We start from the raw sequence: 17,254 nt of genomic DNA, 5'->3' as shown, positions 1-17,254 counted from the left end.
AAGGTCCTTGAGGTCACTTTCTTAACATAATGCCTCCTTAATTTGAGCCAAATATACTGAGTTTATATAGCTACTACAGTATGCAAGGTCAGAAACTTGTCTGAATCTATAAGGAGATGCTGACATGTAGAGTGTGACTGGCCCTACTGATTCTGAAGCACTGCTTTTGCTCTAAATATTGTACATCTTGAGTGAAAAAGATGGCAACTTTGAAATTATGGATGATGATATGAGATCAGAAACTCACATACTTTGGGCATGTGATTTGAGTGAATAATAGATAAGGAAAATTGACTCTGGTTGGCAAATTTGAGAGATGTAAAGGATAAAGGAATTGATAAAGTGGATGAATGGGATTAGAGAGATTATTGGACTATCCTTGGAGCAGTTCTAGGTTGCTGGCTACAGGTTCAAATGGCAAGCAAGCAGTCATTTGAAATCAAGTCAAATTTGGTTACTGTGAGCTAGTTTGGAGAAAAAAATCTTGAAATATGCAAATATGAGCGGAGATGGCAAATAAGAGCGGACGTTAATCTAATTGAAAGTCCCTAGTAATATTATTTTCTTTTTAAAAGTCTTATTGCTTTTATTTTTTTAGATCAAGGATTTTGATTGCATAAGATCATGTGCTGAATTGTTTTTCTTTTATTACAGTATTTTGATTTGTGCCCTATATTCCCACTACCCAACTATTTAAATGACACCAGAGAACAATATTTAAACTTTAAAACAGTAAACATTTCCTATAAGCGATGTCTATGAAGAAAGGGAAGGAGGGGTAATTTGGAGGGGAGGGTGTGAGTTAATTAGCTGTATCTTACAAGAACATGTGAAGACACATGATCCCAGGCGGCTATGCTGTAACTCAATCAGGCAGCTTTTCCACTTCTCTGAGCTGTGTGTGCAAATCCCAGGGAGTGAATGTTTTTACTCATTACTGCCCTGAAATAAACTACCTATGGTGATTATTTTGTCTGCTGACTGAATAACAATCCTCAATCACTTAATCTGCTTAGTGCCTTGTAGCTTTCTCTTTAACTCCCTTAGCCATTTTCAAAGAACCAAGAAAGTTTAGGCTAATTGCCATCCAGACCTAATGGGAATAATAACCTTTTCACACTCCAAATGCAAATTGTGGTATTGCCCACAAGGAAGAAGTAAGAACTTATTTCTCATGCTAAAGACAAATTATTTTTTTAATCTTTTCCAGACCCCAGATTGGTAGTTTCATGCCATAAACAGCATGCTTTAATAAAATAGAATAGAAGTTTAGAAATACTTCTTAAAATTTGAATAATGCTGCTTGGTAAATTCAAAATATAATTTTTAGGACATGTATATTCAGGGGTAGGATTCTACCGCTTCATCCCTGTTCTTTTCAGACCTCTCTAATATGTTAAAAATATTAACATTATTAAAATACTAAAAAATCTTCAGTGGTCCATTCTTTTCAGAGAAGGAAAAGATTTTCTAAAGAATAAAATTTGTAAAAAAAATTTAAGTGCCAGTCCCAAATTATTTAGATAGCCGACCTTTTTCACTTTTCCTCAAATCACAGGCTAAGTATGTTGACTTGCATTTAGCATTATCAGAAGGAAAAGTCAATGGTTCCCCTTAGTTGGAAGTCAGTGTCCCTGTCCCCTGGGAAAAACTGAATCTATTGCTCATATCCTTGTTCATTTCTCTTTCAATTCTTCTTGGTAAGGATGTAATCATTTCTTCTTCTTTTTTTGTCTCACTATTCCAGAAATTCAGAAGACAAAGCTGACAAGTTAACAATAATATCTAAGAGTGTTACAAAACGTCCAAATGTTATTATCATCTGGTATGGGACTATACAGTCATTACATTGTGCATTATATTGTGTCAATTTGCTATACCCAATTTTAAAGTAGTCTTTTATAATGAATTAAACAGCATCACCACCAAATGGATTTGTAACTGGCTGAACAACCACACTCAACACATGGAACAGCATCTACATGGAGGGAATTATACAGTGGGGTACCCCAAGGTTCTTTCTTAAGGCAGTACTCTTCAATACTTCAATGATTTAGACAAGGGGATAAAAGAGGAACACAATAAACCTGTAGATGACACCAAGCTGGCAGGAATAGCCAACACTCCAGAAGATAGGCTCAAGGTACAGAAGGATCTTGACAGACTTGAACACTGGGTCCTATCTAATAAAATAATATTCAAAGTTGAGAAAATTAAGGTTCTATATTTAGGCAATAAAAATCAAATGCACAGGTATAGAATAGTTGGCACCTGGCTGAACAGCAGTAACTATTAGAGGGAACTTCAGTCACTTAAATATCAGCCATCAGTATGCCGAAGCTGCTAAAAAAGCCAATGCAGTCCTGGGCTGCATTAACAGAGGAATAGAATCAAGATCACGAGAAATGTATCACTCTATAGTGCCTTGATAAGACCACATTTGGAATATTGCATCCAGTTTTCGTCACCACAATATACATGGGAAGAGAAGATGTTGAGATGTTGAGACTCTAGAAAGACTGTGGAGAAGAAGAACAAAGATAGTTGGGGACTGGAGGCTAAAACATGAAGAATGGTTGCAGGAATTGGATATGTCTAGTTTAATGAAAAGAAGGACTAGGTAACATGATAGCAGTATTCCAAAAGGAAAGGGGATCAATGTATTTTCCAAAGCACCTGAAGGCAGGACAAGAAGCAATTGATGGAAACTAATCAAGGAGAGAAGCAACCTAGAACTAAGGAGAAATTTTCTAACAGTTAGAACAACTATCAGTAGGACCTTGCCTCTAGAAATTCTGAATGTTCCAATACGGGAAGTTTTTAAGAAGTGATTGGACAACGATTTGTGTGAAATGGTATAAGGTTTCCTGCCTGAGAAGGGTGTTGGACTAGAAGACCTCCAAGGTCCCTTTCAACTCTTTATTCTGGTATAATGAAATTTCTATAGAAAATTATGTTTGCATTTTGTGACACTTTTTGTAGGATATCTACCAAAGGTAGAAATATATTTTACATATTCATTTGCTTGCTACTTAATGTGGAGACGTGAATCAAGATGTTTCTTTAATTTTATGAAATCTCTTAACCATGAAAACAGAACATAGTTTTCATAGACGAAAAAAAATAAAGTATCCCCATCTATATTAATAATGTTTCCTGTAAGAATATGGATTTATTATTATAAATTTCAAACGTATAAATATTTAAATTTATTATTATAAATTTGAAATTCACTATTGTATTTAACTGTGATTATATTGGCTTTGAAATGGAGATGAACACCACCCCCTAGAGTCAGGAACGACTAGCACATATGTGCGAGGGGAACCATTACCTTTGTGATTATTAGAATATCCCAAAACATTTTATATGAATTCAGTGCTAAAAATCTTTGTTGTATAGGCTTGTTGTTCTACTTTATAGCTGTTATCTTACAACTTTGTAAATAAAACTGGTAACTTTTTTAAAAGTAAAAAATAATACCAATAATTTGGAATGAAAATGAGGAAGGCACCCATTACTTCACCTTGGTCCAAATGCTTGACCCCAGTTCTAGAATCTTCTATTCTATACTTCTTCCCACCTACGGAGTTTAGACCAAGTTCAGCAAGTCCACTGTTTATTTCAGTATCCTCAAAGTCTGCATGATTCACAAAGGCATCTCCTATGAAGAATGGGTCTGTCACTAGTGGTGAACATGGTGGAGAAGGAGATGAAAGAGATGACCTTGGAGATAAAGATGTTGAGGATTTGGGTGTTCCAGACAAGGATCTCAAGATCTGCAAGCGGCTGGTAGAATCTGTTTTCTGCGTTTTTACTACTTCATTCTCATGGATAGTAGTGATGCATCCTGAAGGTCGAAAACCTGTGGTTCTCTCCAAAAGGAAGAGGTCCATTTTATTCTGATAGTCATAGTCTAGCTGTTCAAACTGTTCATGTAACAGATCAGTAAAGCTGGCTGAAGTTGAAGAATCCTGGCTTGAGGTGACCAGAGATCCTCTACTGGATGCAAGTGAGCCATGACTACTGCCAGAAGATAAGGAAAGCATGCTAGAGGACAAACTGAAAGAAAAATAATAATTAGAAATCAAAATTAAGATGGGCATATTGATTTAAGTATGTTATTTAGAACAAGTGATTCAATCATCTGTCATTTACAAAACTATAGTTAGCCTAAACTATCTCACAAAATTGTTTGATGGTAGACCTGCTCTTCATTCGAAGTATCTCTGAGAAATTTGAATTTAAATAAACACATTTTTAGGCAGAATTAATTAATTTGTCTATTTTCAATAAGGTCTTCTATCTCCTTGCTGCATTTCTTTGTAATACAATTTCCAAAAGTGAATTTTTGTAGGGTTACTATTTCAGCTTATTATCTTTATGAAATACCTGCTAGATACTGCAGAAGGTATGTCACTGTATTATTATTATGGTCTAAGCATTCTTGACACTTTTGCATTTCTACTCTATTTCAAAGTGTCACTTCTTAATAAGACCAAACTGTAATTTGTAATGCTAAGGGAAATCATTTTTACAATTATGCTCAGAGGCCTTTTACTCACAAAATTCAAAAATTCAAAAGCGTGGGACACTTACTTTTTCAACTTCGTGTGCAATACTGCCAATAATCGTGTTGTTTCCTCTAGTTCTTGAGCCAGCTGATTTCTTTTACTGCTTAGCTTCAACCTGAAGAATATATTTATAAAGGCAAGATTATAGTGCTGCTGCTTTGATGTCAACTGTGGTGTCACAGAAGTATGCTAGTACCCACATTGTCTGCAGCTTAATGACAAGTGGAAGAGAAAAAGATAAATAAAAACAAAGTAAATTTTCTAGAGCAAATTATAGCTCACATAACAGTGAGTTTGGAACTAGGAAAATTAGCCTTCTTCCTTGTGGGGAAGAGACCAATTGCACAGGAAACAAATAGAATCAAACTTTAACGAAGAAGTTGAAAACATGCAAAAATATTTTAAGTAGGTCTTTGCTAAACAATTGATGTCAGAAAAAATAATAGCATATGGCTAATCAAATCACAAACATCTTACAATAATCTTCATTAAAATAACATACTGTAATAAGAAGGATCCAAAGATTATGCAAATCAACTATTTAGAAGTAGTTCCTATATAAAGAGGAAATTTCATAAAACACACAAGAGCTTATCTATATAGAGACAACAATCACTAGAAATAATATATTAGAGTTAAACATACAGAAAAAAATTAAACTGAGCACGGTTCTTAGCTAACTTTTTCTTATTCTGCTAGAAAACAAACAACCCTTGGAACACATGTTATCTCTGTGCCAATCTGTCATCCAAATCCTTCTCGCAAATTCCAACTTTAATCAGAGCGTGGAGGATTATCTTAGCTGCCCACAACTTCTACCTTAACACATAGCTTATTGCTCGTCTCCCTCCTACCAGGGAACTGTATGCTGTTCCATAAACAAAAAGCTTTTGCATTCAGAGAGGGGAAGGCTGCAGGAGAACTTTCCTTTGGATAAATGTTAATTTTTCTAATTAACTTTTTCTAATTAACAAATCTGATTAAAAGACCCAAACTTTCATGAGATGCAGATCACTTTATCAGATTTATAGAGGGGCAAACTGATGTAGTATCTAAGCAAGTATATACAGATTCAGAGATGCCGTTCCATGCTCTTCCTCTAATGTGCTATATGCCATGGCATATGCCATCATCAGCCATAGAGCCCTCTGGATTCTGCTAGGACAACAACACATTTTGTACAAAAGAATTAATGAGTATGTTTAACATTAGGACTGAAACAAGAACAAGGTAATATCAAAGCATTTCAATCTCTCAGTTCCCTCTATTACAGATCTCAGAACAAGACTTCAACAGCAGAATTGAGAGAGAGAGAGAGATAGAGAGAAAGATTGTGGAACGCACAGAACCCATCTAATTTATTTAAAAGAGGCCAGATTATTTCAAAAGATTTTAGCTAACTTAATGGTTTTTAAACTCATTACAATTGTTTATTGATAAGATACTTCTAATCTGTCTCACATGTAATCTACTTCAGCATAATTGGCTAACAGGTATATCTCTCTTTCCATCCTTTGCCCTCCACCCTTTCCCAATTTTTAATCCTAAAGCAGTTTTGATATTCTGGTTGTCTTTTAATAAAATTGGAAAAGATACAAGATTCTTTCTGGGTTTTGGCTCTTTTCTAGAGAAATGAAATAATTCGAGATACATTTTAAAGAAAGCAAGTAAAGAAAGAATTGTGTAAAAATATTAAACTTTCTGCCAATGTTATTCATCTTGTAGTGTGCTAGTTCCTCTGGAAAACAAGGTTACTTTTAGGGTAGTGCTTGCGGTAAGTGAGCATGTTTTGTCGTGAAGCAAGACTACATGCACTATCATACTTTGTTGTTGCACTGGAATCTGTTACAGACAACTGTTCCTGCAGAGAGTTATTACATTTCCACATTCATATGCTCCTGAAAAAGTGAAGCAGTGCTCAAGTTTGGAAGTTGCAAGGTTCAGAGGCTTTACATACAGGGAGCCATACAAAAACAATCCAAGAACAGTGTACCAAAACATGGTAATCTTTGTATGAACGTACCATTTGCTTCATTAAAGGATATTATTTTATTTGCATTATCAGCTCAAAAACAAAGGAGATTTCCAGCATTAAGGCTTTATGACTTTTAGGTAACAATTAAAAATTAAACACCAAACATAATAGCTATAACTCATTTTCAAGTCACAAATATAAATACTGAAGTGGCTAAATAGAGGCATTTGTTTTCAATTTCCAAAACCATCCTGAAACATAACACCTATTTCTCCCTTCTTTATCTTTCAAAATAGATGCAAGATTATCCAATTTTAAATTAACCCATATACTGCTATAAAATATTCAGCTACGTATATTAAGTATGCATTATACATCATAATACATTATTTTAATTAACACAGGCTTATCATATGTCCTCCTGAATGTAATTACTATTGCCTAAAACCTTAGATTATCTATCTGTTTTTTAATACAAGTTATCAACTGCTGTCAATTTAGCTCCAAATATCAGGTAGCAGGACAGTAATTTAAATAAATGAATATTAAACTGTCTCTTTATAATAAGTACCTGATAAAACATTTCTGACAGTATCATGAATCTTTGTTATTTAAATGGAAACTTTTCAATAAAAACTTCCTGGGTGAATCCACTTGAGCTAACTTGAAAAATAATTTCTCAGAATATTCCAATTTCTAAAAATTCCAGGTAAATCTTTAGACCTGAGAAATCTTCAGGACTCTTGTTAAACATTGCAGAATATTGGCACCAGAGAACGATTTTTATTTTTGTGCTTTTAAGCACTCATGTCAGTAAGCCTGATAAATAGCCAAGATACGACAAGACAATCTCTTCCACAATAAGGTAGATGGTTGTTTAAATTGCTTTGATTATTTTATTATATCCCCAACAAAGACATAAAGTAAAATGAGTGAGAAAATAGCTTTCTTCAACCATTCACTGTCACTTTGATAAGTAGAAAAACATAATTTAAAAACTAAGTTAGGGACATTTAAATTTCTTTCTAGTCTGCATAAAGCATTCCAGCAGTAGAATATAGCAAAACGAAGAATGAATATCATTCTGAGATTTAGATTCTAAATTTTTTCAGATGTCTGAAATTTCTACAGAGAACTGTTTAAGCTCATTTGTATGAGATGGATGGTGATCTTTCACAAGAAAATGCCTGGCCTATAAAACCATGCATAACAATTGAATAAAAAGGACAACATGTGCAAATGGCTTTTAGTGAGTATAATCTGTTAAAATTATCATTAGAGACTCTAGCAATATCCACCTACACAAAAAGTCTAAAAACAGCAATTACACTGAAAATGTTCAACTTAATACTATTGCATTGGCAGACTTTACTATAGCTGTAACAATAAGATATTACTAGTACATCCAGGCAATCCAATTCCATTTAATAGCCCACAGACCTACTGAACAGAAGATAAAAGCATTTTTATATTCTTGATGACACAGCTGTCAAATTGCAGTCATCCAAAACTTCAGTTTCTATGTGGATAACATTTAAAGAGTAATATAGATTTAAATACAGCCACCTTTTTGGTATCTCTGCACTTCTGAAGCACTGTATCTGCCTGGATTTACAGAAATCTGCATAACAAATTTACTGAATTGTTTAGTAAGAAAAATCAAGGGTATTCATTAGTGTTTTCCAACTTGTAATTAATGAAAAGAAGAGTATCATGAATTCCACTCTAGTACAGCTCAAGCATTAAGTAATTAATGCTTGTCTGGATAATTCTGTGTTACAGATTAACTCCTATTTCATGTTTAATACTTTTCTCATTTCTCAGTTATATACAGTTCCTTTTTAAAGTCCAATTAGAAGATTTCTTAAAATAATATTAGTTTACACAGGCAGGCATCCAATGCACAGGTTCAACATATTGATTTTTTAAATTTTTTCCACATATTGCATATTTTTCATATCTAATTAGATTTTTACAATTGTTTCTTAAATCTAAAATTTCTAAATAATACAATAATACAATAGCAGAGTTGGAAGGGACCTTGGAAGTCTTCTAGTCCAACTCCCTGCCTAGGCAGGAAACTCTATATCATTTCAGACAAATGGCTACCCAACAACTTCTTAAAGACTTCCAGTATTGGGGCATTCACAACTTCTGGAGGCAAGCTGTTCCACTGATTAATTGTTCTGTCAGGAAATTTCTCCTCAGTTCTAAGTTGCTTCTCCCCTTGATTAGTTTGCACCATTGCTTCTTGTTCTACCGTCAGGGGCCTTGGACAATAGTTTGACTCCCTCTTCTTTGTGGCAACCTCTGAGATATTGGAACACTGCTATCATGTTTCCATTAATCCTTCTTTTCATTAAACTAGACATACCCAGTTCCTGCAACCATTCTTCATATGTTTTAGTCTCCAGTCCCCTAATCATCTTTGTTGCTCTTCTCTGTACTCTTTCTAGAGTCTCCACATCTTTTCTACATCGTGGTGACCAAAACTGAATGCAGTATTCCAAGTGTGGCCTTACCAAGGCATTATAAAGTGGTGTTAACACTTCACATGATCTTGATTCTATCCCTCTGTTATGCAGCCTAAAACTGTGTTGGCTTTTTTGGCAGCTGCTGCACACTGCTGGCTCATATTTAAATGGTTGTCCACTAGCATTCCAAGATCCCTCTCACAGTTACTACTATTGAGCAAGGTACCACCTATACTGTACCTGTGCATTTTGTTTTTTCTTGCCTAAATGTAGAACCTTACTCTTTTCACCATTGAATTTCATTTTATTAGATACTGCCCAATGTTCAAGTTTGTCAAGGTCCTTCTGTATCTTAAACCTATCTTCTGGAATGTTGGCGATTTCTGCCAGCTTGGTGTCATCTGCAAATTTGATGAGTTCCCCATGTATTCTCTCATCCAAATCATTGATGAAGATTTTGAAGAGTACTGGGTCTAAAACAGAACCTTGGGGTACTCCACTGCATACTTCCTTCCATGTAGATGCAGTTCCATTGAGGACTGCATGTTAAGTGCGGTTGGTCAGCCAGTTACGTATCCATCTGGTGGTGAGTCTGTCTAACCCACATTTTTCTACTTTATCTAGTAGTAGGTTATGGTCAGTGGTGGGTTTCAAATTTTTTTAGAACCTCTTCTGTAGGTGTGGCCTGCTTTGTGGGAGTGACTTGCCGGGCATGTGACCGGGTGAGAGTGGCTTGGCAGTCATGTAACTGGGTAGGCATGGCCAACTTGTAAAATGTGGTGAAACTCACTTAACAACACTCTTGCTTAGCAACCAAAATGTTGGCTCAGAAACTCTGGCATTTGAAGCACGCAAGTCTTAAAGCTGTCAAGTTACAAGACCCTTGCACCCCTAACCCTTTAGAAAAAATACCCCAGGGGTGTTCAAACTTGACAGCTTTAAGACTTTAAGGTTTAGATAGGACCTTTAGAGGTGGGTGGGGCGATTGGTGAGCCAGCCAATCAGTGAGCAATGGGCGGGGCAAGCGTGGTGCAGATGGGGAGTTGTATTGAAAGACTAATATCCCACACTGGACTTTGCCTGCCTGCGGATCCCACCTGACGGTGCGTTCCTATAGATGACATCTTTCCTGTCTAGACTTATAACTTTCTCTGAGTTTCACAATGCCTGCGAAGAAGGCCCCCCTCCCTAAACCAGCCTTGGCTCCATCTTCCTCTGTCTCAAGCCCTGTTCCCCAACAAACACAATTATCTTCCTTTTTACAACCTAAAGCTTCCGAGGGGGAACAGCAGTCTCAAGAAATATTCCATCAAATGTTCCAGACACTTTTAAAGGGACAGGACGAAATTAAAAAGCAGTTGGCGGACTTAAAGGAACAACTCAGAGAGAATCAACAACAGACTTTAAAAAATAGTCAGAAAATAGACGCTCTGGAGGAGTGTGCTGTGGGGGTGGGAGAAGAGGTGAAGGCAATACAAAAAAAAAATGCTGGAATTGAGAACTACATGGAAAAAATGGAATTTGAAAGGATGTCTTTCTTTCTTAGATTTCAAAATATACCTGAAATGGAGGGTGAAGATCTAAGGGAGACTATGATAACAATGCTAGCAGATTATATTAAAAGAGATAAACAACAGCCAGGGTGGGATATTGATCTGATATATAGAATTAACTCAGCATATGCTAGAACACACAACGTTCCAAGGGAAGTTCATGTTAAATTTTTTAGAAAGACTACAAGAGATAAGATTCTAGGGGTTCAAAGGGGGGAACCTTTAAGATATAAGGATAAAGAAATAACCATTTTAAAACAGATACCAAAAAGAATAAGAGATAAGAGGAAGAAATTCTTCTTTTTAACTAAAAAAATTGAATGAAAAAAATATCTGGTTTAGATGGCTAGTTCCAAAAGGCTTGTTGATTTTCTGGGAGGGTGGTAGAGTGAGAATTAATACAGTGGCAGAGGCAGAAGCCTTCATGGAAAAACATAAGAACCTTCTAGACGGAACAAGAGACAGTGCACAAGATATGAAAGTGGGAGGAGCCATGGCTCAGCCAACAGACAGGGGAGAGGAGGCAGCAATGAGACTTAGGTCACAGAAATGAATTAAAAGTACATTGCAATTGTTAATACAGTGAAATGGTTAGAAGTGATATAAAGTATGATTGAAAATGTTAAAGAATTTGAAGTAAACTTAAACTGCTAATATGTATGTAATAATGATATTTTGATATATATAAAATAAGAGAGAGATGTAAGATCCCGGGGAAGCACCATCTTCTGTATGATGTAGCTGTCAAAAATTTTCTCCATACCTATGTACCCTTTTCCCCAAAATATTTGTAAAAACCAATAAAACTTTAAAAAAAAAAGAACTCTGGGGTGTAATTCATCCGGTCCTGGTGCTTTGAACTCTTCTAGGATAGACAGGTGCTCCCTTAGCATTTTCTTCCCTATTTCAACTTGTGTTCCTAATCTGATTTTTGTGGTGCTGTTTTTGATAGATAGGACTGTTTTATCCCTTTATGTAAAGACAGATGCAAAAAAATGAGTTAAATAGTTCTGTTTTCTCCCTGTTGCTTGTCACCTTCTTGCCACGTTCTCCCAGCAATAGACCAATTGTTTCTTTAACCTTTTTCTTGTTTTTAACATGTTGGAAGAAGCTGTTTTTGTTATTTTTTACTTTTGTGGCAAGCCTTTCTTCATTGTGAGCCTTAGCTTTCCTCATTTCATCTTTATAGGCTCGGGCTATTTGCTGATATTCTGTCTTAGTTATGTCCTCCCACTTTCCACTTTTTATACTTATCTTTTTTGTCTTTCAATTTGTCAGAGAGTTCTTTATGCAGCCATACTGGTTTCTTTGGGGAGCTGTTATTTTTCTTCTTCATTGGTATTGTGCTAGACTGAGCCTTTGTAATCTCATTTTTCAAAATTTCCCAAGCTTCTTGAGTTGTTTTCCCCTTGAGGATTATCATACATGGAATTCTTTCCAAGCGCTCTCTAAGTTTATTGAAAGTAGCTCTCTTAAGGTCCAAGACTCTAGTTTGACTTTGTTCTACTACTTGTGTTTGCATAATGTTGAATTCCAATATTGCATGGTCACTTCCCTCCAGGGTTCCTGTGGCTTCAACACCTTCTATCATTTCCTCTCTGTTAGTGAAAATTAAGTTTAATATGGCTGATCCCCTTGTTCCCTTCTCTACTTTTTGGCAAACAAAGTTGTCTGCTGTTAGGAACCTGTTGGATCCTCCACTTGGTGCAGAGTTTGTTTCCCAGTTGATGTCAGGGTAGTTAAAATCCCCCATTACTATTGTGGTGTGCTTCCTACATACCTTAGTTATCTGACTAGCAAAAAATATATATTCTTATCTACATAAATTTTACTTGATTCTTGGTGATCCAAAATCTCACATATCTATGGTCCATATTTACTCAGTTTAAATTATTCAAAACTCAGCTATTATACATGAATGGCCATCATAAGCTTACCAGGGGTGGATTCCGGCTTCTGTTACTACCAATATGCTCAGGGATGCGCTTCGCGTGCATGCACAGTAGCAAAAAAATTGCTTCTGCACATGCGCAGCAGCAAAAAACAAGATTGTACTGCCTAGGGCGCTGCCGATATAACTGGTTCGGGAGTGTGGTCAGCCGAGTTACTACCTACTCAGCCGAACCGGTCCAAACCAGTAGGAACCCACCTCTGAAACTTACCTTCAACAACCGCTTTTTGTCACATTTGGCAAGACAAAAATATTTAATATTGCTATTTAGAAGTAAGATCAATTTTAAAATTGTATTTTAAATTCAATATGAAATACAATTTCCTTTCTTTTGGCATTTTCAAATGATCCACTGTTTAATACGTTCACCTCAACCTATGGGTTAAAACTTTCCATCTCATTCACAGACTCATCTTGTCACAGGAATTTTCTTGAAGATGACTTTGCAGATGTCTTTGACCTGACTGAGAGCTGGATTAATAAACCACAATACCACAATAATAAATTTCCATTACAGGATTATAAGGAAACCCTAATCCCATTGTGAAGTACTTCTAAGTAGCTTTGAGTTCTAACTTTTATTGAACTTGTATATAATTGATCTGGGAATACATTTTATGGACTTGTGAATAAAATGTGAAACAATAAACATTACCATATTTTTTACTTGATAAATCCATTAATTTAAATTTAATTAATTATTTATTGGATTTATATCTTTTGGGATAGTCTACAGCAGGGGTGTAAAACTGACAGCCCATGGGCCAAATGCATCAGATGCAGGCCATGCCCATGGGTCATACCCATGTGATGCCACTCCGGGAGGGGAAAAAACATTGCAAAAAATCACATGATGACGTGACACACCAAGTTTGACACCTGTGGTCTATAATGACCTTTGTGATAGTCTACATTTTGCTTTCTTTTAGTTTCCAACTCTTTTTCTCTTTCTTTTATGTAATGTTTCACTGTAATCACTGAAATCCACAGATAAAAGCCCTATTTTATGAGACTCGTCTCATAAAGCACCATCTGCTAATAGTAAACAAAGCATTCAAATGATTCCCATACCTTTCTGTTAATGCTTTACTCTGTGTATCTCTTGCAGTCTGAAGATCTTCTTCTAAACGTTTTCTCTTCATCTCCAGTTTTTCTATATCAGTCTGAGTCCATTTTCTTGGGCTAATGAACCGCATTTCTTTGAGAAGTTCCTCTTTTTCATTTATTAGCATTAATCTGTCTTGTTCAGAATCAAGCACACCAGGCCAAGCCTCACTGTCTAATTTAGCTAGCTGTATTTTTAAGTTTGCTATTCTGTGAAAGAGAAAAAATATTATTATATCATTTTGTATCACTAAAGTATATTAACGAGTAAAGAATACTCTTCAGTGTTAACTCTCTTTTTTCTTTGATAATAATACCAAGTAAAACTGAGGAAATAAAAACCACTGACTACTTTAAGCCTCTACAGTGGGCCATTTTGTTTTGCAGACTGCAATGTATTATTCCTACCACAATTGCAGACTGGATCTTTATTGACATACAGTGGCATGTCACAGTTTTGGCTGGTGCTTTGCAGAAAATCTGTATTTTAAGGATGTCTCTAAACAAGTGACCTTGTTCCTGTAAGAAATATTTAATTAATTTAAATTTTGTAATTAATAGAAATCATCCACTGAAATCTTCTTTAAAGCCATTTTTACAGTTAACTGTCTTACTAAGCTCAACACTGGGCTCTAGTGAATAATTATTAAAGGCATTGATACATAATCTCCGAATTCCTCAGTACATTTGTAAAAAGTATGTTCTAAAAGGATTTCTCAGCTGTAATTTGATAATTTCTGTCATTTACCAGCCTGTATGCAATAATATATCCACTTAGTATTCACAACTCTTTCAGGGTAAGCAGTATTATGAAAAGCACAGAACAGGAGTATAAAATTATATGATAAATTAATCAAAGTATGAAGGGGGGAGAAAGAAAAATACAGCTAATCTTTTTACGCTAACATTATTCACTATATCTCTTCAGACCTTTTTATCTTTGCAACTGTCCTTTTCTCCATTATACCTATTTCATTCATTGCCTTTGACTTGTAAAAAGAGCACCCAAGCATGTAGTTCTGACTACAGTTATGCTTTGGCATGAGCGGGAGTGGAAATGTAGTACCTGACTGCAATTTATGTAATCAAGTGCATCTCTTCCCAGGACAGCATGGCACATAAGAAAGGGATTCATGCGATCTTAGGAAAAAACACAGCTGCTTTAAAAGGAGTTGCAGATAGGTACTAAACTGGACTATAGGTGTACTGAAACACATTGTTGAAGTGTATGGGTATAGTTTATATTTTTGATATTTGAAAGCATGATATCATCTTGTTCCTATTTGGAACTGCTGACCACAGATTTTCCCCCAAACAGACCTTTTATGTCTTCTAATTGTGCTCCAATGAACTGCACTCATTTACCTCATTACTGTTTGTTGTCTTTTTCAGTTTCTTTTTAGTTTTTCCAGAGACAACTGGGAAAATTAGGAAGAACTAAATTTTACAGCAATAACTCAAGAGAGATGTGTTTTTGCATAATGTCTTAAATTTACGATAATGTGACACTGATTAATATGATAATCAGTGAAAAATTCACTGAGAAATATGAATTGATATTTGTATCAAGGACGCAAGGATCCTTCCTTCCTTCCTTCCTTCCTTCCTTCCTTCCTTCCTTCCTTCCTTCCTTCCTTCCTTCCTTCCTTGTATGGCATTCTTCCGGTGGAAATTAGGGCGGACATGTGCAGGATCTCAGGAAGAGAGAAAATTCCTCTAAAGACTTGCAGACAGATGCTAAATTTACATTCCTGAACGTGGAATGTAAGTATCTGAAACACATTTTTTAGATTATTTCTGATGATTTACACCACCTTATAATTAAAGAATCATGCTATGCTTGCTGCAAAAGGATATTTTCATATAAATAAAACTATGAAAATGTAATTTATTTTTGTGTAGGATTGAAACAAGTGTTCTTCAATTATAATCTATCTATCTATCTATCATCTATTGTTAGCTTTGGTGAAGTTCCAAATATATTTTTCTAACCAATAAATGTTACATTTTATATTAGAAAATTAGAATAGATGCCCAGAGTTATCCTGAGATAAGATGGGTGGCCATTTTTTTAGTAAATAAAATTAATACATTAATAAATGTTGTCAGTTGTCAAGCACAAAGTGAGTTGGCTACTGCAACAATAGAAATTATTTGTAAGCCAAAGATTTCCTAACACCAATTCTGTAATTATTCACTTTATGTTTTTTTTTTCTAGAAATGATAAACATTGTTCATGAAATTACAGGAAAAATTTATGTACACCCATTCAAAACTTTTTTAAAATGGTAAATTTTGGTAAGAACATCTCAGAAATATTGGTATAATACTTTCAAAGTCTGAACCTTATTCTCAGAAAAAAGATCTAAAAACTAAAAAGATCTGTTACCAGATTTTATATGTCTTTTTGGTGGGGGTGGGATACTATGGGAACTTTAGAAATTTGTTTTATAAAATATATTTCCTTAAAAAGAGAGAGAGAGAGAAAAAAAAGACTTGAGTTAGAAGTACAAAAAGATAAAGGTAAAAGAATTGCTTACCATGGCTATTAATCCTTACAAGACAGATATTCTGCTATTCTAAATATACCTTGTCAACTTAGGTTGCTTAATTATTATTATTTTTAAATTAAGAGAGTAGCAATATTTTCTTGTTGTCAAAATCAGTGGAACTATGCCTCAGTGTTAAAGAAAAGGCTACCATTATTTCACAATTCTTACAATATAAAAATACTTTGTCTACAATAAATTAACTGCAACTGACAAAAATATATGAAAAGCATATAATTTCATAACAGTATTTAAAACATAGATGTAGGTAAATAAATAAGTGATCTATTTTTAAAAAATGACCACTTTGTTGAAGAGATTTTGTTAGAAATAGATTCTTTTATGGTAGATACCAGCTGCTTTCTGAATTGCCAAGAGCAATAAAGAAAAATCTAATTACCTTCGCTTAGCATCTTCATATTGGAGACGCACTCTTACTTTTTCAGCCAAGTGATTATTGCAGCTCACAAAAAACTGACAGGAGAAAATGTTAATCATTAAGAGGTCAGAGCCAAAATTCACAAGAATTCAAAGACAAATTTCTTTCATTAACTTTGTTTTCAAGAAACATAGAAATATTATGTAAAACAAATTTATATAGATATAAATGCTACAAAATCTATTCCAAACATCTGTACATTGGATCTATAAAAAGTCATCAGGCTATTAAAGAACAAGCTTAAAGATGAGATACATACATTTCCAGAAACATCTGTTTGGGACCCAGCATCCATGTACGTCCTAGGTAAAGAGCAATGGGAACTTCCCAAGGAAGTGCTATTGGTCCACAAGTCTGAATGGGATCTTTTATTTGCCACAAAATTAGCTTTTAGTCTGGCAAGACTCTGAAATGAGAAGAAATAACACCTACCATCTTATTGCCTTCTCATTGCCATATCTTTTTGAAATAGACAAAAGAAAAGCAACGAAGGAATAAACACTTAAAAAATAGTGATTTGCATAAATTTGAAAGGACATTTAAAATCAAATTTATTTACTTTTATTAAAAGGGTTTCTATTATCAAAGCAGAAGTTAGGCTACAGATGGGCAGTTATTTCACATATTTTTCTTTA

The 17,254-nt window shown here is 34.9% G+C and overlaps 1 protein-coding gene across 1 annotated transcript in view; it reads right to left on the bottom strand.

Moving 5' to 3' along the window:
* Positions 1–17,254, bottom strand: part of WWC1 (WW and C2 domain containing 1) — a 117,899-nt gene that overhangs the window by 30,120 nt on the left and 70,525 nt on the right. Inside the window, exons 7-11 of the mRNA XM_081934449.1 lie at positions 16,879–17,025; positions 16,581–16,654; positions 13,599–13,841; positions 4,600–4,689; positions 3,527–4,062 (exon numbers count right to left, since the gene is read on the bottom strand). Of these exons, the coding sequence (XP_081790575.1) occupies positions 3,527–4,062; positions 4,600–4,689; positions 13,599–13,841; positions 16,581–16,654; positions 16,879–17,025 (1,090 nt within the window). The remainder of the gene's footprint in view (positions 1–3,526; positions 4,063–4,599; positions 4,690–13,598; positions 13,842–16,580; positions 16,655–16,878; positions 17,026–17,254) is intronic.

This window comes from Natrix helvetica (assembly GCF_964273705.1).
Source record: "Natrix helvetica genome assembly, chromosome: 1".
NCBI lineage: Eukaryota > Metazoa > Chordata > Lepidosauria > Squamata > Natricidae > Natrix > Natrix helvetica.
This window is presented reverse-complemented; position numbering and strand designations above follow the sequence as displayed.